The sequence below is a fragment of the Anomaloglossus baeobatrachus genome, chromosome 6 (assembly GCF_048569485.1).
Source record: "Anomaloglossus baeobatrachus isolate aAnoBae1 chromosome 6, aAnoBae1.hap1, whole genome shotgun sequence".
NCBI classification, from domain to species: Eukaryota; Metazoa; Chordata; class Amphibia; order Anura; family Aromobatidae; genus Anomaloglossus; species Anomaloglossus baeobatrachus.
The window spans coordinates 27214487-27242364 of NC_134358.1; the positions used below are offsets into that span (position 1 = coordinate 27214487).

Consider the following 27878-nt stretch of genomic DNA (forward strand, 5'->3'; position numbering starts at 1 on the left):
AATGTAAAAGTAATGGAAAACCCCTTTAATGATAATTGGGTAGTACGTATGTAAAGTAGATAATGGGGTCATAGCTTCATGAACGTTTCCTTTACATCACGGAGCATTGTCTTACACAGTCTATTACTTCTCCAAACACAACCTCTGCTTCTTCAGCACAATCTCGGTCCCGTCAACCCAATCCAGGTGAGTGCTGCAGTTCAAGTAGTGAGTCCTATTCTCAACACGTAGTTTCACGTTGTGTTCCTCTGAAAGGAAATACTGAACCAGTATGGCCAAACCTAAACTCCTCTATTTCTGATGCTTTGAAGCGCCCACCCTGGCCACTCTCTTTGTATCACATTCTCTGTTCTGTCCTGGCATGTTACTAGTCTGAGTTACAAGCTTGGAGGCCATACTGCTAAGCCTACTGTCCCAGGACCCATCTCCTCTCGAATCGATTATGCCATCCTTCGGACAACTTTCTCTCTTTTTCTGTATTCAGGATCACACTATTTTCTACCTCCATCTCCTGTCACTAGTCAGACCTTAGGTCTATCACTACTGCGCGCTAGGCCCTGTATGCCCTCTTGAAAGGAAACCGTAACTATCTCCTCACTTTAGCCCCACCATTCTGGGCTAGTCCCAAACATTAATTCCTTTTTACATTGTTGTTTTTAACATTACTAATGCATTTTATAGTACACATTATGCATAATGCATTATGATAATAACACTGGTGTCTTCATGGTGGAAATGGGGCAATATGTTCATCTTCTTACTGCAAAAACTTTCAAATGTTTTGCAAAATCGCTCAACATTCTCCACTTTTTAAAAAGATCTAAAAAGTTGCAATTCTTAGGAGCCTCATACATAGTTGTTGGTCATTGAAAAAATTGTTAAGTGCTTAGTTAACACTTTTTCATCCTAGAATGCATGAGATACAGGTAAGAAAGGGACCTCAATGGATGGAATCTACATCTTCTACATCTTCTGACTTACCCTAAAAAATTTGGGGTACATCCAATGCGGCCCAACTGGTGGCTGGATAGTTATTTTCTGATCACAAAATGTTAACTAATTACCTCTCAATTTTTATGTGTGGAGAAATAGTGGAATTAATTTATTCACAAATTGCCTGGTGCTGACACATAATGGACAGCAGTAATATATTTAAAGATATGGCAAATTTATCGAGCACTTTGTGGCACAAATGGTAAGTATAACGCTCCTGCTGTATTTCGTATTTTCTTTCTTGTTCCCTTATTTTTTATTACCCGGGTAGCAGAATTCCGATAGTTACACAGAGTTCCCTGATAACTCTTTGCCCGGGGTCAGTGTTTGGATACTAGGTATCCGGCATGGATCCTGAATTTTACAGTCCGAGTTCACCCATCACTAGTCCCTAGTGATTTTTTTTTAGGTTCTCCTCTGGATTCACACTTAATGGGTACTTCCATAAAATAAAGTGATGGCATATTGTTAGGCAATACCACAACTCTTTGACTGGTGGGTCCAACCCATCATAAGAATGATGCACAACATCAAAGTATTATCCCAATAAGTAGCATTTATTTCCACCAGCTGTGTAGCGAATTAATGAATAGCCCCAATCACGTGAAGTCTGATGCCTATGTAGAAATGGTATCAAATCTCTTGGATATGTTATCATTTTGGGTAACGTCATATCATTTTTGTGGTAGTCTCATGTTCTTGAAGCTCGTAGTCAAGGCAAATGGTCCTTTTTTGGAATAGTCTAATTGCAACCCTTGAATTTTATGTACCTAAGCTTGATCCATTTTTTTCTACTTTTATCTTCATATCTTGCAGGTGTGAAACTTGTGGAAACCGCAAATGATTCTGAAAATCTGTTAAAAAATAATCTAAGTTCCCATTTCATTCAAACTACCACAGTTCATGAAAATGCATCTTTCGAGAAGACAAGTTCATGTGTAGATGTTCCAGACAGTTTTGATACAGTTCGAACTCTAACACACAACTTTCAAGGAACTTCTGGAAACCAAGACGTGATGACCGTCACGGAGGTGGATGTATTAATGCAAAGCACTGAGCAAGCAACTTCTGAAGATCAAACTGTAGAAGACTCAGAAGGCATTGGACCCATTGAAGTCCTTCCTGAGGAACTTAATCATCATGTCAGTGCCTCAGCTAATCAACGAGAGTCTTCTGTAGATGCAGACAATGGTGGACAGTCTATGGTAAAGGTGGATGTTCTTGGTGATAACCAAGCTTTTGAAAATATTGCAATGCAAGAACTTGTTGGTGACTGCACATCCAATCTAGGTCCAGATAACAGAACGTTACATCAGGGTGTTCACATACTTTCCAAAAGCAACAGTACTGAATTAATAAGTAGGTCCTTGAAAAATGCTGTTGTCACCAAGACTTTTCATGGTGACAAGCATGATGATTTCCCCTTGATATCAAGTGTCATCAAAAGGTCCTCCTCAGTCATATCAGATTCTGGAATCGAAAGTGAGCCAAGCTCTGTAGCATGGTGTGACATCCGAACTAAAAAAATGGACTCAACTTGCGATAAGCAACTTCTTCATCACTTGTCCAGGAAACCTGGAATGCATAGAAATTCTTTGGAAGAAGGAAAGACGGAAAGTAACACAAGTTTACCAAGTGGGATACAGGCCTCGCTAAGCTCCATCAACTCTTTGCCATTTGAAGAAGAGGAACGGGAGGTAGAACTTGCAAAATTAACAAAATCTGTTTCCGCGCCACAAATTAGTAGTCCCGCAGAGTCTCTGGATGATACCTTGTCCAAAAATGAAGGTGATGAAGATTGTCAAGCAGAAGTTTCAGCGAAAAACTATGGCACTGAAAGGACTGAGAAAATCAGACCTTCTGGACATCTTACTTTACCTGTAGAGTCGACAATGCAAGAAGTTGAGGTTTTAGGTTTAATTTCAAACTCCAATAGTAGTTTAGAGAATTTTCACTTAGAGACTAATAAACTTGGCTTTGATGAAGATGAGCTGTACGTTCCCTCACTTCTGTGCAGTTCAAGCAACCAGGAGAACGAATGTTTCTCCGAATGTCTAAGTAAGGTACCTGGAATGCTGAACTCAACACCTTTTTCAATGGGCACCATGGTGGATGGAGATACTTTCCACAATGATATCTCCATAATGTCTCCATCGACAGAAACTATGGATGAATTTCCATTTTTACAAGAGATTGAACTCACAGATGACTCTAGTAGCGATCAGTTGCTTGATTCAGGTTCTGATCACGAAATATGTGATAAGGACCAAATAAATAAAGGGAATGGGAGTGTCTGTCCATCTGTATCAGAGACAAACACTGGTGGGTCAACTGTAATTGCAATGGATGGAAGGCGTGAAATGGTTAATTTGTCGGTTTCCTGCACCGCCACTTGTTTGCCTTTTTCTTCAATACAAAAAGACTCTCCGGCGATCCCTGGATTTTCTGCAAAGCAACTGTTGTTCCCGATAACGAGACAACCTTTGGGATCTTTTGGGGTTATCTCTGAGAATTCTTCAGATACTGATGAAGAGATTAATGAAAGAATGCTCAGGTGAGATATGGAATAACAAAACATACAGAACATATATACAGCCCTATCATACTATGTATCCTCCACTGAAATTGTTCCAGTGGGAAATGTTTCACACACTTGTTGGAAGGGCGACATAAACACTGACACTCTCACAAGTTCCTTCAACAAAGTGTCTTTACTTGTAACCTTCACATACAGTACAATTCTTCATCACGCCTTAGGTGGGCACACTCTTGACCCTCGATGGAGTTGACATTAGCAACAAGGATATACTTTATTTTTCCGACTGACCGCTTCCCTGGTACTCGGGCTTCCAATAGAGCCCCCAAGCCCCTCATCCTTTTTTTTTTGCATCATTTTACATGGCAGAATCAAAAAGTTCTTCCAGTCACCCCTCATCCCACCAACAGGAATTTAGCTGAAAGCTATTGACGGGGCCTTCTGTGCCAGCAGTCCTCTGCCCGGTTTTGTCAGGACCTGCTCTTCGCTTAAGAGCCCACTGATCTTCTGCCGACAGAGGGAATTCATTGGGTATACGCCAGGGAAGGGACAACACCCAGGCCGCATGGACTCGACCGACCCCTTGGGACGCAATTATGACAGTCCTCCCCTCGCCAGGACCCTGCATGTCCAAGACCCGTATTCGACCCGAAGGTCATACCAAATTGAAGTGAACACGGTTCTCTACCTGCCATGTCTCCCGAAGATGCAGCCTATCACTCTCCTCTAGGGACTCTCCTATTCCTTCCTGTTCCTAACCTTTTTACTAACTAAACTTCTTCCTGCCATTAATTCTCCATAACCCGGGAAGACCAGGAAAGCAGTTAATACATTGTGACCACCTAGTGGCTCTATGAACACATTACACCATAACATCAAATTCAAACATTACACTTTACACACAGTGGATTTACAGGTCTGGGGTGGCTGAGCCTAAAGGCTGCTTTACATGCATCGATTTCTTGTGTGATCGCATTTGCGATCGCTTCCGCCCCCATCGTTTGTGCGGCACGGGCAATTTCCTCCCTGTGTTGCACAATGTTGTTAATCCCCGTCACACGTACTTACCTTCCAAACGACCTCGCTGTGGGCGGCGAACATCCACTTCCTGAAGGGGTGGGACGTTCGTCGTCACCGCGACGTCACACAGCGGCCGGCCAATAGAAGCGGAGGGGCGGAGATGAGCGGGACGTAAACATCCCACCCACCACCTTCCTTCCGCATTCCCAGCGGGACGCAGGTAAGCTGAAGTTCATCGTTCCCGGGGTGTCACACGGAGCAACGTGTGCTGCCTCGGGAACGATGAACAACTGGAGCACAGAAGGAGGACCGATTTTTTGAAAATGAGCGACGTGTCAACGAGCAACGATAAGGTGAGTATTTTTGCTTGTTCATAGTCGCTCATTTGTGTTACATGCTACGATATGTCAAACGGCTGGATGTGCGTCATTAACAACGTGACCCCGACGACATATCGTTTGATATGTCGTAGCGTGTAAAGCGGCCTTTACACCCACTTACACACTCAATATCCTTTTCCATTGTATGATGGCATTGGACTCTCTTTTCCATAAGTTCCTCGTGGGAGGTTCTTATCAGGCTAAATCATGTGACGAAACATGTCAGGTCTCATAAATCCATCCCTCTACATTGTCATACATAGTCATTCAGTTGCCCAACATTTTAGACATAGACAAGCATCTTGCCTCCTTCTGTCTGCTTAGCATACATAGACCACCTCTTTAATGTCCTTTCAGGTAGCTTTTCCTCTTTCTATTTCCATAGTTCTTCTAATATCCTTGTTTTTTTTGCAAAATCTCACAGATTTTTCAAGGATTTTGGATTTTCAGTGGGTCATGTTTTCTATCTATTTTTTTGGTTGCACACTTTGACTTCCTAACTCAATGTCTTTGCATCTACCCTTCTTTTTGAAGTACAATTAATTCTTCAAATAGAGCTGATATGATTAAAGATTAATAAACGCTGCTAATGAGTGTTTTTTCTAGTTTTCATCAGGCTAAAGGAAAGTTTAGAAAACATCTGAAGTTTGAAAGCTTCCTGTACAGTGACCTCCTGACACTGGCTTCTGATATACCATATTTTCCACCGGAGGAGGAACATCAGGAAGATGGAATCCACCTTGTGGTCTGTGTACATGGACTTGATGGTAATGTATCTCTGTATTTTATTCATATATTTAAAAAAAAAAAAACAACACAGATTAGATTTCAATTTTATTACAGTTTTCTTTTTTTTAGCTTTTTCTTTTCCTTGTCTTTCAAGATCCTAAGATTCAGAACTTTTTTTTATTTTTCAGCTGAGAAACCCATGTGAAGGCCTGTTACTGCTACTTCTGGGGCCGTCCACCAGCAGACCCTGCATCTCTGATTGGTTGCAGTCAGACGTATCCTCCCGCTGTGTGGCAGTGTGTCTGACTGTAACCAATCAGAGACACTGTCTGCATGTCTGTAGTGTAAAAATAAATAAATTGGCTTAGGGTCCCACCGCCATATCATGACACCCAGCACAGAGAGAGCATATCTGTGCTCTTATCTTGGCGGTGTATCTAAATAAGAGGAACCGCATGCAGGTTGTTGTTTGTTTTGCAAATAATTTAAATAAATCATTTAAAAATTTGGCATGCAGTCCCCCCCAATTTTGATACCCAGCCATGATATGACAGCTGGGGGCTGGAATTCTCAGACTGGAGAAGATCCCCTGTTATTGGTCCCCCCCAGACTAAAAATAGCAGTCTGTAGCCACCTAGGATTGTTGCATCCATTAGATTTGACAATCCCGGAACATTACCAATGTCATCCTGATTGCCCTGGTGAGGTGACAATTATGGTAATAAGGGGTTAATGACAGTTCACAGCTGCCACTAAGCTCTAGATTAGTAATGGGAGGCATTCTGCCAGGAGGTGCAAATTTGATGGTAAAATGTCTGCACCAGATTTCAGCAGAAAATTTGCACCTTCTGGCAGAAAACCACTCTTAAACAGAGTCAAAACCGTTTTTGTTATTTTTTTGCCAAGAGGTGCTGAAATTTATACACCATATTCCTGCACCCAATCTGCATCTCCTGGCAAAAAAAGCATCATATTTTTTCCAAAAATATTAAACTTTGATATTTATGAGTCTTTTGGGTTGATTGAGAACATAGCTGTTAATCAATAATAAAAAATATCCGCTAAAATACAACTTGCCTAATAATTCTGCACACAGTGTACATTGATGATTCAATCAGAGGGAATTATGAAACATGACTTTTATGATTGTGGGGAGTCATGGTCATCTGAGGCAGATGTAGTGTCTTCACTTTTGTCCTCAGGCGCATCTTCCTCAGACCCGCTATTGTGTTCTCTCTGGAAATCGGCTGGTATAACATCTCTTTCATCGCCACTAAAATCACACTCTTCACTTTCAAGGCTTGAATCCGCCCAATCCGAAAAAACGGGTATCCTCTGACCTCATAGATGTCCTGGAATTTGCCTTTTTTTTGGCCTGAGAGCAAGTGCCCGAACAAACTGAAACTCAGTTATAAATTTGTGCAAAAATAAAATATTTTTCAAAATTTGAAAATGTGAAAAAAAAAAATGACCTGAGTGGTGATGTTGGGTTCAGCAAGGCCAAGACTGCACTTAGCGACAGCTAGCTCTGCTATGCGTGGCCAGAAGAGAGAGGCCTTGACGACATCCAAGGAAATGGATGGAAGCTAGAGAGACACGTATCCTCATACCAGCATTTTCCCATGAATGGCAGCTAAAAAAAATTCCCTGGGGTGTGGCAAACCCCACCTCACCAGTTGAGGGTTAAGCAGAACATTTTTTTAAGTTTGTCCTAAAAGAAAAATAATAAAAAACCTAAATAATGCTGAAATCATGCTACTCGGAATATGAAAATACAGAAACGAGAATGTGAGTGCAAAAGTCTGACATGTCGGAGGCTGATGTAGAAGTTTACAATTGCATCCTCTAATTCCAGGTAACAGTGCAGACCTCCGGCTAGTCAAAACGTTTCTTGAATTGGGGCTACCAGGATCAAATCTTGATTTCCTAATGTCTGAAAAAAATCAGGTGAGTGAAATAATAAGAAAATCAGCACATTTTGTACAGAAGTACCCTTGTAAAAGCATAATAATATTGGACCAATGAATGGATGCTCATATATTAGTGCCACTCCCCCGAGGATCAAAATTCTGTCTAGAGAATGTGCTGCCTACTACAAAGTATTATGGTCCCATATTTTTGGCTCAAGGAGAGCTGACAGGAGTAGGGTTACATTTGGATACATCCTTGTGAAATTTCTGCAGTTTTTTGAGCTGTGTAGTTACCTTCTTCTAGTCTTCAGTATTGTTGGGAGAATTGAATGAAAAAGCTGTAGACAAGTGATCAGACGGGTTTAGACAATGTGGCATAGAAAGTGGCAAATGGGGTTATCAGAGAAATAATCCACAACAGTCAGGAGCAGAAGATAAGGTTGGTCTTTTCCGTAATTGCGGTAGAATACAATGTAAAGGTTCACACCCAAGCGTGACCACCTTTTACTAGATTCGCTGGCAATATCTGTCTCACAGAGTTACTGAAAAGGAAGCAGGACCCTATATTCTCCTGAAAGAAATGGGTTGAATGAGTGCCATCTGATGTTTTTTTCGCTAGCACTCTCTCCAATGTTTGTGGCATGGAGGTTTTTACAAATATCATCGATTGTCATGGCGGCGATTGGATCTGTTCAGACTACACATTTCGACACCAAGCCTGATAACTTCTATAGTGTCTGTGATCAGTGCGCTCAAACTTGGGCGTTAAATATTATAGTAGTAGTTCATAGGCAGGCTGGCAAGAGTTAATCTCTGCTGGTCTGCTTGTGAGTCTTCTTTGATCACATGTTGTGGGGGGCCAATCACATTTGCTGCTAGTACATTATTATATGCTAGTTAGAGCCTTCCTTCTATACTAGCTTTAGTTGATCTTAGCTGGTCTGGTTAGATGTTGTGATCCAGTTTATCTGGTGGTTGTTATACTTGCTGCTGTGTTGTTGTGGAGTTAACCCTTGTTGTCTTGCGTTGCTGCCTTCCTGCTCTTGCTTTTCTTCTGAGTCTCCTTTGTTTGTTCCTGTGAGTTTGCAGTGTGTCAGCTAGAAATGTGACTCATGGGAGTAACCCTGACGTTAGGTATAGCCTAGAGTCCCCTAGCATGAAAGACAGTATAAAACCCCCTCTCCCTCACTATTCTACAGACAGTGTAATACCATGTGACAGTGCCGCCCCTTTCCTGCTGGGTTTCCGGAAGCCTTTTTGATTTTAGCTCCATCAGTACACAATGTAGGTTACATTTGAAAAGGTCTTATGAGATAATTAGGATCATGGTGATCATTGTTACCGTCCGCTTCATTAGCAATTATTCCTATGTTAAGGGTTAATAAATTAAAACTAGGGTTGTCCCTAGAGAAGAAAAATTGGTAAGGAGCACCCTCTCCCACCGAATAAAAATGTCGCGAAGTGTTAATTACAGTTTAGAAAACTCACTCATATTCCATGGAGTTAAACAGGTAGTCCGATATCGGAAATGTCCGGTCTTTTTTTGCTACATTATAAAATGCCTTACACTTCTTCCTATCCTAATTTTATATATATATATATATATATATATATATATATATATATATATATATATATATATATAACGTGTGTGTGTGTTAATTTGTCTCTTCTTGTGATGTTTTGTTTGAGAAAAACCTCATACGGGAAATCAGAGGAAGCTGGGGCTGCACTCGCTTCCACGCAGCATCTACCACTCCGTTTTGATCAGGATGTCATTATTACGTGGTGCTGTGGTCACTTGCTACAGTGTCTTTAATAATCAGAAGACGTCTTTCGATCCATGACGCAAATAAAAGTTGTGGGAGAAGTGACTGCAGCACCGTAATGTTGCTTCTCTCTCTGCTGCCGCAGTGTAATACCATGTGACAGTGCCGCCCAGCGCTTTTTTTTACTCATGCCGATTTGGCACAAGAAAAAAATTGATGCATGCTGTGATTTGTAGAGTATGTCAAACATCACCCACTTGTACAAGTCTATGGGTGCGTGCAAAATATCAGACCAAACTTATGTAATCCGAGTACAGTCTGATATGCTCCGAGACAGACAATGGAGCTGATGGAGAAATGAATCTCTCTAACTTCTCTGCACCTGTGATCTCATGCTCACATGCGAAAGAATATGATCACAGTAAATGATGCTTGTTGCAGAGACTAAGCCGGGTGTCATTAGAATGTAGCACCTGATTCTCTCGCATTGGATGCTATATGCCAATGTGCCCTTAATGTGAGAATTCAGTTGTGTCCTTCTTCACTTTTCGGCCCCTTTCACATGTCAGTGATTCCGGTAAATTTGACGCCGTTTTCATATGTACTGAAATCACGGACAGAAACAGACCCATTAATATCAATGGGTCTGCGCACACATCAGTGTTTTCCCAGGGACCGTGTGTCCATATGGAGTAGATGTGTGTCCATGTGTTCTGCACAGAGACAAGTCCATTTTTTTCTGGCACCACTGATGTCACACGGACCACACACTGATGTGATTCGTGCGACATGTACATGTCTTTGAAATAAAATGATTTTCTATACTCACCTGTCTTCCGCATAGCTGTCACTTGATTCAGGGCCCACTCATTATGCTAATGAATATTCACTGCACCGCGGACCCGGAAGTAGCAGCACTGGGGACCGCAGTGTCGGGGACAGGTGAGTAAAAAGTTCCTGATCTCCGTGTGCTATCACGGAGAACACATATGTGCCAAAATCATGGCACATGGAGGGATACGCACCTTCAACACGCCGCGAACAACGTGTGTTTTCCACGGATGTGTGAGAGAGGCTTTAACGCTTTAAAGACCAAAAGTGATTTTGTGGTGCTCTGACAGGAGATTTTTATTATATGAGTTTATTAGAGATGAGCAAACAAAATCAAATTCATCTAACATTTGCCTCCAAATTTGATGCTTTTCGCCATTTTCTACTTTTCTGAGCTATAAAGGGCAAGGAAGGAGTGTACATACCGTATCTATCTATCTATCTATCTATCTATCTATCTATCTATCTATCTATATATATACAGTCAGGTCCAGAAATATTTGGACAGTGACACAAGTTTTGTTATTTTAGCTGTTTACAAAAACATGTTCAGAAATACAATTCTATATATAATATGGGCTGAAAGTGCACACTCCCAGCTGCAATATGAGAGTTTTCACATCCAAATCGGAGAAAGGGTTTAGGAATCATAGCTCTGTAATGCAAAGCCTCCTCTTTTTCAAGGGACCAAAAGTAATTGGACAAGGGACTCTAAGGGCTGCAATTAACTCTGAAGGCATCTCCCTCGTTAACCTGTAATCAATGAAGTAGTTAAAAGGTCTGGGGTTGATTACAGGTGTGTGGTTTTGCATTTGGAAGCTGTTGCTGTGACCAGACAACATGCGGTCTAAGGAACTCTCAATTGAGGTGAAGCAGAACATCCTGAGGCTGAAAAAAAAGAAAAAATCCATCAGAGAGATAGCAGACATGCTTGGAGTAGCAAAATCAGCAGTCGGGTACATTCTGAGAAAAAAGGAATTGACTGGTGAGCTTGGGAACTCAAAAAGGCCTGGGCGTCCACGGATGACAACAGTGGTGGATGATCGCCGCATACTTTCTTTGGTGAAGAAGAACCCGTTCACAACATCAACTGAAGTCCAGAACACTCTCAGTGAAGTAGGTGTATCTGTCTCTAAGTCAACAGTAAAGAGAAGACTCCATGAAAGTAAATACAAAGGGTTCACATCTAGATGCAAACCATTCATCAATTCCAAAAATAGACAGGCCAGAGTTACATTTGCTGAAAAACACCTCATGAAGCCAGCTCAGTTCTGGAAAAGTATTCTATGGACAGATGAGACAAAGATCAACCTGTACCAGAATGATGGGAAGAAAAAAGTTTGGAGAAGAAAGGGAACGGCACATGATCCAAGGCACACCACATCCTCTGTAAAACATGGTGGAGGCAACGTGATGGCATGGGCATGCATGGCTTTCAATGGCACTGGGTCACTTGTGTTTATTGATGACATAACAGCAGACAAGAGTAGTCGGATGAATTCTGAAGTGTACCGGGATATACTTTCAGCCCAGATTCAGCCAAATGCCGCAAAGTTGATCGGACGGCGCTTCATAGTACAGATGGACAATGACCCCAAGCATACAGCCAAAGCTACCCAGGAGTTCATGAGTGCAAAAAAGTGGAACATTCTGCAATGGCCAAGTCAATCACCAGATCTTAACCCAATTGAGCATGCATTTCACTTGCTCAAATCCAGACTTAAGATGGAAAGACCCACAAACAAGCAAGACCTGAAGGCTGCGGCTGTAAAGGCCTGGCAAAGCATTAAGAAGGAGGAAACCCAGCGTTTGGTGATGTCCATGGGTTCCAGACTTAAGGCAGTGATTGCCTCCAAAGGATTCGCAACAAAATATTGAAAATAAAAATATTTTGTTTGGGTTTGGTTTATTTGTCCATTTACTTTTGACCTCCTAAAATGTGGAGTGTTTGTAAAGAAATGTGACAATTCCTACAATTTCTATCAGATATTTTTGTTCAAACCTTCAAATTAAACGTTACAATCTGCACTTGAATTCTGTTGTAGAGGTTTCATTTCAAATCCAATGTGGTGGCATGCAGAGCCCAACTCGCCAAAATTGTGTCACTGTCCAAATATTTCTGGACCTAACTGTATATACCAGGTACTTATCTGTCACTGATTCAGTCTTTGCTAAGCAATATTTAGGGGTACTTTGCACGCTGCGACATTGCTAGCCGATGATAGCGATGCCATGCGCGATAGTCCCCGCCCCCGTCGCACATGCAATATCTTGTGATAGCTGCCGTAGCGAACATTATTGCTACGGCAGCGCCACATGCACTTACCTGCCCTGCGACGTTGCTCTGGCCGGCGACCTGCCTTCTTCCTAAGGGGGCGGGTCGTGCGGCGTCACAGCGACATCATAGAAGCGGAGGGGCGGAAATGAGCGGGACGTAAACATCCCGCCCCCCTTCTTCCTTCCGCATAGCCGGTGGAGGCAGGTAAGGAAATGTTCCTCGCTGCTGCGGCTTCATACACAGTGATGTGTGCTGCCGCAGGAACGAGGAACAACATCGCATCTCCTATTGGTGCGACATTATGAAAATGACCGACACTACACAGATCACCGATTTACGACGCTTTTGCGATCATTTATCGGCGCTTCTAGGCTTTACACGTTGCGACGTCGTTACCGGCGCCGGATGTGCGTCACTTTCGATTTGACCCCCGCAACGTGCAAAGTGCCCCTTAGTGTCTTCTGTCTTTCCAGCACTGCTTAGGTTGCAACGTCCAATGCTAGAGTATCAGTAGCAACTGATTTTAAGGCTATGTCCCCACCAAGCTTGATCCCACCCAGAACCAGCGCTGCAAAAGTGTTCCATAAGAGGAACATGATACACAGCAATGTCGAAACGACCTGCTCTGCACATGTTCTGTCTTCTGTCACGTTTTTAACCCTTTCAGAAACACTGAAGCAGGTACAAGAAGGGACATTCTCAATCTTCCCATCCAAGCGGTAGCTGTGTGGTCTCTACACCTAACCATACAGAATAAGCATTTTACTGAAGCAGCTTCACTTGGGAAAGCTCAGTGGCTGTGCCAATATCTATAGCCTTGATGAGTTTTTGGAGATTTTACTTCTTGAAGTGGTTATGAAGAGTTTTAGAGACTTTTTGGAAGAGGTTTTTATTCCCTGAAGTAGTTTGGATAGTTTTTCATCAGAAGCGGCTTCAAAAAAGTTATAGGCAGCTTATTTTCTTCAAGTGGGAAAAAAATGCTTAAAAAACTGTCCCTATGAACATCTAAGGCTGCTTTCACACTACGTTTTTTTTAACATGCGTCATGAACGTTTTTTTGCTGCAAAAGCGGATCCTGTTTTTGCAAAGAAAATCGCATGCAAACGCATGTGTTATTTTGCAGGATCCTGTCACTTTAAGTTTATGGGCGGGCATTGGAGTCATGTGATCGGGAGTGAAGGGAACTGGACATGACAGACTGGGAGCTGGCATCTGACAGCTGCGGTAAGCTGTAACTAAGGTAAATATCTGCTTGAATACCCGATATTTACCTTGGTTACGAGCGTCCTCAGCTGCTAGGAGCCGGCCCCCTTCACACGTAACCAAGGTAAACATTGGGTAACTAAAAGAAGCGCTTTGCTTGGTTACCCGATATTTACCTTGGTTATGAGCGTCAGCCACTCTCAGGCTGGGGAGAGAGGGAGGAGAGGGAGAGGGAGGGGAAGAGAGGGAGGGGGGAGAGGGAGGGGGAGAGAGACAGAGAGGGAGGGGGAGAGAGGGAGGGGGGGAGAGACAGAGAGGGAGAGGGAGAGAGACAGAGAGAGAGGGGGAGAGAGGGAGGGGGAGAGAGAGACTGATCACACCAGGCTGGTTTCTGGGCATGCTCAGTAGAGCAAGCAGGATCTTGTCTATCAGTATTCCACCGTTCACATGCGTTTGCGTTCTGTTTAGTCAGGATCCAGCGATTTGCAGAAGTTGGACGCAGCTCAAAAACGCTACAAGTAGCGTTTTGAAAAAAGTTAAAAAACTGCAAGTCGCTGGATCCTCACTATAACGCACGCAAACGCAGGTGAACGCATGTTGACGCGAGTCCATTGCAATGAAAACACATTTGCACTGGATCCATTTTTGCGTTAAAAAAACGTTCATGACACATGTTAAAAAAACGTAGTGTGAAAGCCGCCTAATTGGTTTTAAAACAGAAAAGAATAAAAAAATCTTTTATGGCAGAAACGTTGGGCAAAATTTTGGCAACTTTAAAGGGAACCTGTGACCAGAATTTTCACTATTAAATTAAAAGAATCCCCTTCTGCAGCTTCTGGGCTGCGTTCTAGAAAGGTTCATCTTGCTACTGCCCCCCCTTTCAGACCTAAATAACAACTTTATAAAATATTACCTTTTGCTATGGTAATGAGGTTTGCTGGCCACGGGGGCGGGCTGTATTTCGTCTGTTTTCCCCCCTCCTGCCGCTGTTCGCCGCCCCCCAGTGTTCATTTACATAGATGAGGCCGCTGCCCTCATGTTACGCAAGGCTCCTGAAGTCTCGCGCATGCGCACTGGCACTATCGCGGGACTGAGCACTGTTTTCAAAAAAGATGGGTAATAGGTAACGGGGATGATAAAAATAAGCAATGGCCAGCGCAAGCGCCTAACGGCAGAGGCAGAGGTAAAAGCGCGGGCATGAGATTATGAAAGGGGACTTGGATGACACGGATGATGAAATTCACAGCGCCTTTCAAAATCTCGCGCCTGCGCAATAATATCACCGACGCTCACGTTTTGAAAACAGTGCTCAGTCCCGCGATAGTGCCATGCACATGCAATTCAATAATGTGAGTGTACACTACGCCAGTCTTCATGATCAGGCCCCGAAGAGTCTTTAAAGCAGTTTGTATGTGTTTTTTTTTTTCTAAACTGACCTCCACATCCACATACAACAGCTGGGTTTTTAGATAATTTCTTTTGGAGTTTGTTTTGGCCACTTTTAAAAAAAAAAAAAAAAGAAGCAGCCACTTAGTTTGGTGGGAATTGGTGGGTAAATATTCAATTATCTTTCTACTTATGAGAGGATATTTCCCTGATTATTTTTTTTAGCATGCAGATACATTTTCATGCCCAGAGGTAAAGAATGATAAAAGCAAATAGTAATTTATTGTGTTCCACGACCCATCCTGATTATTTATTGCTTTGTCCATTGACTATTTTTCGTCTTTTTTTCTTTTCCTTTCAGAATGACACCTTTGCAGACTTTGATGCGATGACTGACAGGCTCATGGATGAAATTATTCAGCATATTCAGTTGTATAACCTCTCGATTTCACGAATAAGGTGAGGAAAATAATGCAGAGCTTCCAAGAGAAATTTAGAATTTGCTGAATTTCAAATATCCGCGAGTGGAAAATTCCAATTTCTGGCGCCTACATCAATATTCATTATCACTTGCTAAGGCTCTCGACAGTGACAGTGGGTGACCATTTTTCTATCATTTTGCCATGAATTTTTTAATATTTATCCTTTCCAGTGTAGAAAAAGATCATCAATGTAGCCATAACTTTATGGATTATAAAATTTCTTAAAATTAATTTATAATGCAATGAGAATGCCAAAAATCATAAAAAAATATTTTATTTTTTTGGATTCTTTTATTTGTTATGCTTTAAGATTTTTTTTTTAACTTTTCAGACCTTCTTGAAATCTAATTTCCTATTTTCTGTCTAGGTAGTATAGCAGAGTTGTTCTGTCGTAGGGCGACTGCAATGAATGGCAGTGTATGCTTAGAAAAGCATTCAAAGACCGTCACGCTCGCCGCCAGGCGATGGTGCTGTGGTGAGCTAGAAGTGGACCCAGTCGACCACAGGGGAACCCTGGGCATACCCTTTCCATGAGTCTGTGGCAGCTGACCCCCAGGACAGAGGTGGACACAGAATCAGACAAGACAGAGTGTCAAGTGCAGACAGGGACCCTAAGGGGGGCTCACGGCATGTAGCACAGGCAGGATGGACAAGTAGAGTCTCTAGCACCAACAGGGCAGGTCACTAACACAGCAGAATCCAGGTACAAGCAGGGCAGTACTCGAACCAGGTGCCAACCAGCAGGACGAGGTGGTAGCCAGGTACAGGCAGGACAGGCTGGACCCAGGTGCCAACAGGCAGGACGGGCTGGTAGCCAGGTACGGGCAGGACAGGCGGGACCCAGGTACCAACAGTCAGGATGGGCTGGTAGCCAGGTATGGGCAGGACAGGCTGGACCCAGGTGCTAACAGGCAGGATGGGCTGGTAGCCAGGTACGGGCAGGACAGGCTGAATCCCAAGTGCCAACAGGCAAGACGGGCTTGGAACCAGGCACGGGCAGGGCAGGCTGAATCCCAAGTGCGAAAAGGCAAGATGGGCTGGGAGCAGGTACAGGCAGGACAGGCTGGACCCAGGTGCCAACAGGCAGTATGTGCTTGGAGCCAGGTATGGGCACAACAGGCTGGAACCAGGTGCCAACAGGCAGGATGGGCTGGGAACCAGGTACGGACAGGACAGGACAGTACAAGGACAGGACAGGACCAGACGAGACAAGCAAGCTCAGGACAGATGGAACCAGACAAGACAGATGACCTGACAACTGACTAGACAGAATCAACTGACTAACAGGATTTTTGGTGTTGAACAGGCAACTCCCCTAGTGGGAGATTGCCTTAAATACCCAGTGCCTCTCAGCAATAGGCTGGGTGGCACTTCCTGGGAGCGGCACACTGGCCCTTTAAGAGAGGGGCAGTGGTGCGCACACTCCCTAGGAGCATTCCCGGAGGTCTTGTGATGGGCGCACAAACTCCAGGAGGTGGGCATTAGAGAAACCCACATGAAGGAGGAAGCTTGACGCAGTGGTGTGTCAGTGCATGTCCCTGCAAGAGGGGAGAGGCAGGGACGCAGCGATACAAAGACTAATAAGTCACTAGCCATGTCTATCGCTCAGAGTCCCATCATTTGGACTGACAACGTTCCGCATGTTTTCCTTGATTTTTTTGGGGAATAACCCATTAATAAGTTGATTATACTCATTCACAGTAGTCCACCATGACTTAAAGTAGCTTGTGATTGGTTTCCTATTGTACAAGAATATTACGGAAACAGAAAATAAGTGAATATTAAAATGTAATACTGATTGCTAAAAAGTTTGTGTAACATTACTCATTCTCTTTATTTTTTATTGTATTTCTCTCCAGTTTTATCGGACATTCTTTGGGAAACATCATCATTCGATCAGTTCTTACTCGTCCACGCTTTCGGTATTATCTGAACAAGCTGCACACGTTCCTCTCGCTGTCCGGACCTCATCTTGGCACGCTTTATAGTAACAGCACCTTAGTGAGCACAGGTGAGGTGGAGTGTGGTGTAATCCATGTCTCTTGGTCTGTTCCCCTGACTTTGTAGCCAAATTCTAAACCAATCAAATTCATTTAAAATTTCCAAAAAATTCATGGAGTTTAGAAAATCTGAATTTTTGGGATTTCCATTTTTGCTAGAATCAGAGAAACTGGGAAAGGGTTAAAAAAAATCTGAAGTTTGATATCCACATAGCTGCTCACTTGTCCCTAATGCTGCAGCTCCCGGCAGCTTCTCTGTTGATTTTCTAAGGCAGCCACTCCTACCAAAGCGCTTGAGTGTTTTTTATTGTTTGCCGGAACTTCCGGTGAGGACTAGCCCAAAACATACAATCTGACATCATGACGTTTTAATGTGCATCACCCAACTCAGTCACTAGAGGCAGCGCACACCATGAGAAAACGTCATAGCTCCGAGAAAAGCTGCTGTCATAAGCACCAACAAAGAGTAAAGCAGAGGACAGAGTGTAACCGGTGCCTCACAAAGCCATTGGAGCACCGGCAGGGAGCTGCGGCACGGTGAGAGGCAAAATGAGGATTATATATTCTTGTTTTATTTTGTAAGCCTTTCGTGACCATCCATTTATTATTCTTTAGTGGTGTAGAGACAACAAGACACAGTTCTAAAATGTATATTTCATGGCAATCCAGAATCATTCAATTTGTATCTAGTGATGAGCGGGCACTACCATGCTCGGGTGCTCTGTACTCGTAACTAGTGATGAGCGGGCACTACCATGCTCGGGTGCTCTGTACTGGTAACTAGTGATGAGCGGGCACTACCATGCTCAGGTGCTCAGTACTGGTAACTAGTGATGAGCAGGCACTACCATGCTCGGGTGCTCAGTACTGGTAACTAGTGATGAGCGGGCACTACCATGCTCGGGTGCTCTGTACTTGTAACTAGTGATGAGCGGGCACTACCATGCTCAGGTGCTCAGTACTGGTAACTAGTGATGAGCGGGCACTACCATGCTCAGGTGCTCAGTACTGGTAACTAGTGATGAGCGGGCACTACCATGCTCGGGTGCTCAGTACTGGTAACTAGTGATGAGCGGGCACTACCATGCTCGGGTGCTCTGTACTCGTAACTAGTGATGAGCGGGCACTACAATGCTCGGGTGCTATGTACTTGTAACTAGTGATGAGCGGGCACTACCATGCTCAGGTACTCTGTATTTGTAACTAGTGATCAGCGGGCACTACCATGCTCGGGTGCTCAGTACTCGTAACTAGTGATGAGCGGGCACTACCATGCTCAGGTGCTCAGTACTCGTAACTAGTGATGAGTGGGCACTACCATGCTCAGGTGCTCAGTACTCGTAACTAGTGATGAGTGGGCACTACCATGCTCGGCTGCTCAGTACTCGTAACTAGTGATGAGTGGGCACTACCATGCTCGGCTGCTCAGTACTCGTAACTAGTGATGAGTGGGCACTACCATGCTCAGGTGCTCAGTACTCGTAACCAGTGATGAGCGAGCACTACCATGCTCAGGTGCTCAGTACTCGTAACCAGTGATGAGCGAGCACTACCATGCTCAGGTGCTCGGTACTCGTAACCAGTGATGAGTGAGCACTACTATGCTCGGGTGCTTGGTACTCGTAACCAGTGATGAGCGAGCACTACCATGCTCAGGTGCTCAGTACTCGTAACTAGTGATGAGTGGGCACTACCATGCTCAGGTACTCAATACTCGTAACTAGTGATGAGTGAGCACTACCATGCTCAGGTGCTCAGTACTGGTAACTAGCCATGAGCGGACACTGCCATGCTCAGGTGCTCAGTATTCGTAACTAGTGATGAGCGGGCACTACCATGCTCAGGTGCTCAATATTCGTAACTAGTGATGAGCGGGCACTACCATGCTCAGGTGCTCAGTACTGGTAACTAGTGATGAGCGGGCACTACCATGCTCGGGTGCTCTGTAATTGTAACTAGTGATGAGCGGGCACTACCATGCTCGGGTGCTCAGTACTCGTAACTAGTGATGAGTGAGCACTACCATGCTCGGGTGCTCAGTACTCGTAACTAGTGATGAGTGGACACTACCATGCTCGGGTGTTCTGTACTCGTAACTAGTGATGAGTGAGCACTACCATGCTCAGGTGCTCGGTACTCGTAACTAGTGATGAGCGGGCACTACCATGCTCGGGTGCTCAGTACTCGTAACTAGTGATGAGTGAGCACTACCATGCTCGAATGCTCTGTACTCGTAACTAGTGATGAGTGAGCACTACCATGCTCAGGTGCTCGGTACTCGTAACTAGTGATGAGCGGGCACTACCATGCTCGGGTGCTCAGTACTCGTAACTAGTGATGAGCGGGCATTACCATGCTCAAGTGCTCAGTACTCGTAACTAGTGATGAGCGGGCACTACCATGCTCAAGTTCTCAGTACTTGTAACTAGTGATGAGCGGGCACTACCATGCTCGGGTGCTCAGTACTCGTAACTAGTGATGAGTGGGCACTACCATGCTTGGGTGCTCAGTACTCATAACTAGTGATGAGCGGGCACTACCATGCTCAGGTGCTCAGTAATCGTAACCAGTGATGAGCGAGCACTACCATGCTCAGGTGCTCAGTACTCGTAACTAGTGAGGAGCGGGCACTACCATGCTCAGGTGCTCTGTACTGGTAACTAGTGATGAGCGGACACTGCCATGCTCAGGTGCTCAGTACTCATAACTAGTGATGAGTGAGCACTACCATGCTCAGGTGCTCAGTATTCGTAACTAGTGATGAGCGGGCACTACCATGCTCAGGTGCTCAGTATTCGTAACTAGTGATGAGCGGGCACTACCATGCTCAGGTGCTCAGTACTGGTAACTAGTGATGAGCGGGCACTACCATGCTCCGGTGCTCTGTAATTGTAACTAGTGATGAGCGGGCACTACCATGCTCGGGTGCTCAGTACTCGTAACTAGTGATGAGCAGGCACTACCATGCTCGGGTGCTCAGTACTGGTAACTAGTGATGAGCGGACACTACCATGCTCGGGTGTTCTGTACTGGTAACTAGTGATGAGTGAGCACTACCATGCTCAGGTGCTCGGTACTCGTAACTAGTGATGAGCGGGCACTACCATGCTCGGGTGCTCAGTACTCGTAACTAGTGATGAGTGGGCACTACCATGCTCGGGTGCTCAGTACTCGTAACCAGTGATGAGCGGGCACTACCATGCTCAAGTGCTCAGTACTCGTAACTAGTGATGAGCGGGCACTACCATGCTCGGGTGCTCAGTACTCGTAACTAGTGATGAGCGGGCACTACCATGCTCGGGTGCTCAGTACTCGTAACTAGTGATGAGCGGGCACTACCATGCTCGGGTGCTCAGTACTCGTAACTAGTGATGAGTGGGCACTACCATGCTTGGGTGCTCAGTACTCTTAACTAGTGATGAGTGGGCACTACCATGCTCAGGTACTCAGTACTCTTAACTAGTGATGAGTGGGCACTACCATGCTCGGGTGCTCAGTACTCTTAACTAGTGATGAGCGAGCACTACCATGCTCAGGTGCTCAGTACTCGTAACTAGTGATGAGCGGGCACTACCATGCTCAGGTGCTCAGTACTGGTAACTAGTGATGAGCGGGTACTACCATGCTCAGGTGCTCAGTACTCGTAACTAGTGATGAGCGGGCACTACCATGCTCAGGTGCTCAGTACTCGTAACTAGTGATGAGCGGGCACTACCATGCTCAGGTGCTCAGTACTCGTAACTAGTGATGAGCGGGCACTACCATGCTCAGGTGCTCAGTACTGGTAACTAGTGATGAGCGGGCACTACCATGCTCAGGTGCTCAGTACTAGTAACTAGTGATGAGCAGGCACTACCATGCTCGGGTGCTCAGTACTCGTAACTAGTGATGAGCGGGCACTACCATGCTCGGGTGCTCAGTACTCGTAACTAGTGATGAGCGGGCACTACCATGCTCAGGTGCTCAGTACTCGTAACTAGTGATGAGCGGGCACTACCATGCTCAGGTGCTCAGTACTAGTAACTAGTGATGAGCGGACACTGCCATGCTCGGGTACTCAGTAGTCGTAACTAGTGATGAGTGAGCACTACCATGGTCAGGTGCTCAGTACTCGTAACTAGTGATGAGCGGGCACTACCATGCTCGGGTGCTCAGTACTCGTAACTAGTGATGAGCGGACTCTGCCATGCTCGGGTGCTCAGTACTCGTAACTAGTGATGAGCGGGCACTACCATGCTCAGGTGCTCAGTACTCATAACTAGTGATGAGTGAGCACTACCATGCTCGGGTGCTCAGTACTGGTAACTAGTGATGAGCGGGCACTACCATGCTCGGGTGCTCAGTACTGGTAACTAGTGATGAGCGGACACTGCCATGCTCGGGTGCTCAGTAGTCGTAACTAGTGATGAGTGAGCACTACCATGGTCAGGTGCTCAGTACTCGTAACTAGTGATGAGGGGCCACTACCATGCTCGGGTGCTCAGTAGTCGTAACTAGTGATGAGTGAGCACTACCATGGTCAGGTGCTCAGTACTCATAACTAGTGATGAGGGGCCACTACCATGCTCGGGTGCTCAGTAGTCGTAACTAGTGATGAGCGGACTCTGCCATGCTCGGGTGCTCAGTACTCGTAACTAGTGATGAGCGGGCACTACCATGCTCAGGTGCTCAGTACTCATAACTAGTGATGAGTGAGCACTACCATGCTCGGGTGCTCAGTACTGGTAACTAGTGATGAGTGAGCACTACCATGCTCAGGTGCTCAGTACTGGTAACTAGTGATGAGCGGGCACTACCATGCTCGGGTGCTCAGTACTAGTAACTAGAGATGAGCGGGCACTACCATGCTCAGGTACTCAGTACTCGTAACTAGTGATGAGCGGGCACTACCATGCTCGGGTGCTCAGTACTCGTAACTAGTGATGAGCGGGCACTACCATGCTCGGGTGCTCAGTACTGGTAACTAGTGATGAGCGGGCACTACCATGCTCAGGTGCTCAGTACTGGTAACTAGTGATGAGCGGGCACTACCATGCTCAGGTGCTCAGTACTGGTAACTAGTGATGAGCGGGCACTACCATGCTCGGGTGCTCAGTACTAGTAACTAGAGATGAGCGGGCACTACCATGCTCAGGTACTCAGTACTCGTAACTAGTGATGAGCGGGCACTACCATGCTCGGGTGCTCAGTACTCGTAACTAGTGATGAGCGGGCACTACCATGCTCGAGTGCTCAGTACTGGTAACTAGTGATGAGTGAGCACTACCATGCTCAGGTGCTCAGTATTCATAACTAGTGATGAGCGGGCACTACCATGCTCGGGTGCTCTGTAATTGTAACTAGTGATGAGCGGGCACTACCATGCTCGAGTGCTCTCTAATTGTAACTAGTGATGAGCGGGCACTACCATGCTCGGGTGCTCTGTAATTGTAACTAGTGATGAGCGGGCACTACCATGCTCGGGTGCTCTGTAATTGTAACTAGTGATGAGCGGGCACTACCATGCTCGGGTGCTCTGTAATTGTAACTAGTGATGAGCGAGCACTACCATGCTCGGGTGCTCTGTAATTGTAACTAGTGATGAGCGAGCACTACCATGCTCGGGTGCTCTGTAATTGTAACTAGTGATGAGCGAGCACTACCATGCTCGGGTGCTCTGTAATTGTAACTAGTGATGAGTGGGCACTACCATGCTCGGGTGCTCTGTAATTGTAACTAGTGATGAGCGAGCACTACCATGCTCGGGTGCTCTGTAATTGTAACTAGTGATGAGCGGGCACTACCATGCTCGGGTGCTCTGTAATTGTAACTAGTGATGAGCGAGCACTACCATGCTCGGGTGCTCTGTAATTGTAACTAGTGATGAGCGGGCACTACCATGCTCGGGTGCTCAGTACTAGAGATGAGCGATCCTGATCAACAAAGATCGGAAAATATTAAAATCGTACGATCTTTGGCTAGATCGGATAATAATCGGATATCCGAGCATTTACCGCAAAAGTTGGCGATCTTGCCAAGGATCAGTAAATAATCAGATGCCAAAAATCATCCTTTCCCTGCCTATCACAGCCATGTCCAGTATTGGCATGGCTGTGATTGGCCACTGTAAATAAATGGAAGCAAAAGGGTTAGAGCAGTTCTTACTGTGTCCCTGCTGCTGCAGCGCTACTAACGGGTCTGACAATTAGATCTAATGCATTTTCACTGCTTTGTCCTTCCACCGGCGTTTGTGATTGGCTGCCATTGGACCATACCCCCACCCTCTGAGACAGTGTCTGTGATTGGTTGGAATCACACAAGCTGCCTGTGTCCTTAGACTGGTGATAAGTATATAAATAAATAAAACAATTGGCGCAGGGTCCCCCCTTTATTGATACCAGCACGTATAAAGCATATGGCCACAGGCTGCAGACCCCAGCTGTTGCCTTATCTTTGCTGTGTATCAAAGCAAGGGGAACTGCATGCAGCATTTTAAAAAAAAAAAAAAAAAATTAATAAATAAATAATTTAAAAAAATCAACGTGTGGTTCCCTCAAATTTTGATACCCAGCCAAGATAAAGCCCTACTGCTTGGGGGCTGTTATTCTCAGGCTGGGGAATCCTGTGCTTATTGGGAGACCTACAGCCTAAAAATAGCAGCCTGCAGCTGCCCGGGATTGTCACAGTTTCAAATCCAATAAGGAAACTACTAAAAACGGTAAAACATTTTAATTTTTTTTAAAAAAAAATATGAAAAAAAATAAAAAACACAAGTTCAAATCACCCCCCTCAATGCCCCATTGAAAATAAAGCAATTAAAAAAATCCCTTGTAAATGCCCCCTTTAAAGCTATGCAATCACGATTGTTATGCATTTGGTCTTGAAGGTTGGATTCAGTTTGATTAAACATTGAGGCACTATCCAAATTATAGGTCATTATTATTTAACCCCTTAACGACCAGGCGATTTTTAGTGTACGCATTATAATTTTTTCCTGCCCTTCTTCCGAGAGCCATAACTTTTTTTTTTTTTAGTTTTCTTTCGATATAGCTGTGTGAGGGTTAACATTTTTGTGGCACTTGTTGTACTCTTGAATGACACCATCCATTTAATGCCATGATGTAATAAAAAGTGGGAATATAATTATAAGTGCGTCAAAATAGCACAAAAAAATGCAATTCTGCAAATTTTTTTTTATTTCCAGACTCAATTTTTACATAAAACTGACCTTGCAGCATGATTCTCCAGGTCACTACGGGTTCACAGATAACAAACATGTATTGGATTTGTTTTATTTATGGGGTGAAAAAAATCAGATATTTGTAAAAAGAAAAATTTTGTTTGTCGTTGTGACTTTCTGAGAGCCGTAACATTTTTAATTTTCAGTATATGGGGCAGTGTGAGGGCTCGTGCCCTGAGACGATGTTCTTATTTATATCACTTTGTAGTATATTCAATGCTTTGATCACCTGTTATTATTATTATTATTATTATTTTTCTGTTGTTGCGGTGGGCAAAAAAAAAGCAATTCTGCCATTTTTTACGCTGTTTAACAATTTGGTTAATTTGTTTTATATTTTGATAAATCAGCCGTTTACAAATATAGCAATACCAAAAATTTGTCTTTATTTTTATTTCTTTGTTTATTCTATACACAGCAGTGCAAAAATCACAGTCTCCTATGAAAGCCAGCCACAGGTTCGTTTTCATAGGAGTAGTGTGCGGACACACGCAGGGGTCTTTAGCAGAGCCCTGGCTGTATTGATAACCCATCGGTGTCCCACGGTTGCCTACTAGGAGCATCATTGAGGGGTCAGAATGGGGCACCCTCCTGCCAGGGCGCATTACATGCCACTGTCACAGATTGACAGTAACATTTAACAGGTTAATCTTCCTCTAATAGCGTGTAATAAATATCTAGACATTCTGGAATCTGATAGAATGGAATAGAACAAAACTGAGACAAAGGTTAGTTAAATACTCTGTATTGACAAGTAAACAAACGGTTAATGAAACAGGTGGACTGAAGGGAAATATCAAAATTAAATGCAAGCGCGACCAACACTAAGTGAATGCACATGTGAATGTCCAGAAACAATATGCGAGCGTGAGAACAGCACTAGTACGTAAATGTCCAGAAATAATATGCAAGAGTGCGAACAGCAATTAGTACATAAATGTCCAGAAATAATATGTGAGAGTGTGACCACCACTTAGTACGTAAATGTCCAGAAATAATATGCGAGAGAGCGACCACCACTAGTACGTAAATGTCCAGAAATAATACGTGAGAGTGCGCCCACCACTAGTACGTATATGTCCAGAAAAAATATGCGAGAGTGCGACCAGCACTTAGTACGTAAATGTCCAGAAATAATATGCAAGAGTGCAACCAGCACTTAGTACGTAAATGTCCAGAAATAATATGCGAGAGTGCGACCAGCACTAGTACATTAATGTCCAGAAATAATATGCGAGAGTGCGACCAGCACTTAGTACGTAAATGTCCAGAAATAATATGCGAGAGTGCGACTAGCACTTAGTACGTGAATGTCCACAAATAATATGCAAGAGTGCGAACAGCATTAGTACGTAAATGTCCAGAAATAATATGCGAGAGTGTGACTAGCACTTAGTACATAAATGTCCTGAAATAATATGCGAGAGTGCGACTCGCACTTAGTACGTAAATGTCCAGAAATAATATGCAAGAGTGCGACCAGCACTGGTACGTAAATGTCCAGAAATAATATGCGAAAGCGTGACCAGCACAAGTACGTAAATGTCCAGAAATAATATGCGAGAGTGTGACTAGCACTTAGTACGTAAATGTCCAGAAATAATATGCGAGAGTGCGACTAGCACTTAGTATGTAAATGTCCAGAAATAATATGCAAGAGTGCGATCAGCACTTAGTACGTAAATGTCCAGAAATAATATGCGAGAGCGCGACCAGCACTTAGTACGTAAATGTCCAGAAATAATATGCGAGCGTGCGACCAGCACTTAGTACGTAAATGTCCAGAAATAATGTGAGAGTGTGACCAGCACTAGTATGTAAATGTGCAGAAATAATATGCAGCAGACAGATGGTTACCAGTGTACTTCTAGGGCTGACAAGGTCCCTCACAAGTCCAGCACACAGCTTGCACTGATTAAGTCCTGGATTAAGTACACTGAACAATAAACAGGGAATGTAAGTGTTCATAGACCAAAGAAGTCCAGAAGTACTAGAAATATTCTCCTAGAAATCTTGAAGGAAGAGAACCACAGCCAGAATCAGGGTAATGCACCATAAACTGCAGGCAGTGTGCAGTAATGAAGCAGAGCACAGAGCCAACAAGTGGCAGCAAGAAGTTCAGGAGCAAGCCAGGAGAGACTCAGAAGCCAGCAGCAACAAAATACTCAGGCAAGGATTAAATCCCGGACCAGGACTTAGAAGCTGGGCAGACAGGAAGTTCAAGGGCAAGACGAGGCAACAGACTTCATCTTGGACGAGGGAAAGAAGACACAACAAATTCCATGGAAAACTCTGGACCTTACACAGTGGCTGTTAGAGGCAGGTGATGGCTGTTTAATTCAGCCATCATCTGCCAGAAAAGATGCAGGCTCGCAAAGGCAGGGGAATGACTTAGAATGGACACAGTACATCATAAGTCATTAAGGCATTAAAGGGGTCATAATTAATATGAGATGAGCATTGATACTTTGTAACAAAAACCAACAAAGTGGAGTATAGCTGCAATACCAGACACGGCCCTTGGGTAGGAGTTGCACTGTTTATTCTAATGAATATGATGACGTTATAAAATAAGCAATAATAATAAATGTATGGCAAAATGTAAATTTGTTTCTCATGTTTTATGATTTCCAGGTTTGTGGCTAATGCAGAAATTAAAAAAGTCGGGTTCACTGCTGCAATTGACGTTCAGGGATAACGCCGATCTGCGGAAATCATTTCTGTATCAACTAAGCCAAAAGCCCGGTATGTACAAATAATGGCAAAAATGTATTATTCATTGAAGCTACAACTATGGGATTTAAAGGAAATCTGTCACAAGATTTTTATTACTCCATCTGAGGGCAGCATGATGTAGGGGCAGAGACCCTGATTCCTCTTACTAGCTGTTGCAGTTTTGACAAAAGATGTTTTCTCTTCTTTAGATATTCTAGTGAATGTTGAGCTCTGTATATTCCCACCTCTCTACACTGATTGGCAGCTTTTTGTGAAAACTGTGCATAGACAGAGAGCTGCCAATGAGAGGTGGGGGTGTGGCTGGACTACTTAACAGCAGGATTACTAGTCCTCTAGTGATAATCTCCTGCTGCTAAAACAGTGATTGTATAGAAACTACAGCAAACAGCCCAATAAGTGACACATC

General features: G+C 44.2%; 1 protein-coding gene across 2 annotated transcripts in view; it reads left to right on the plus strand.

The window, feature by feature from the left end:
* The window catches only part of FAM135B (family with sequence similarity 135 member B), a 307425-nt gene that overhangs the window by 270004 nt on the left and 9543 nt on the right, over window positions 1-27878 (plus strand). For both annotated transcript variants that reach the window (XM_075352841.1, XM_075352842.1), the window contains exons 13-18: window positions 1810-3547; window positions 5536-5696; window positions 7514-7605; window positions 15397-15494; window positions 17377-17528; window positions 27371-27481. In XM_075352841.1, the coding sequence (XP_075208956.1) occupies window positions 1810-3547; window positions 5536-5696; window positions 7514-7605; window positions 15397-15494; window positions 17377-17528; window positions 27371-27481 (2352 nt within the window). The remainder of the gene's footprint in view (window positions 1-1809; window positions 3548-5535; window positions 5697-7513; window positions 7606-15396; window positions 15495-17376; window positions 17529-27370; window positions 27482-27878) is intronic.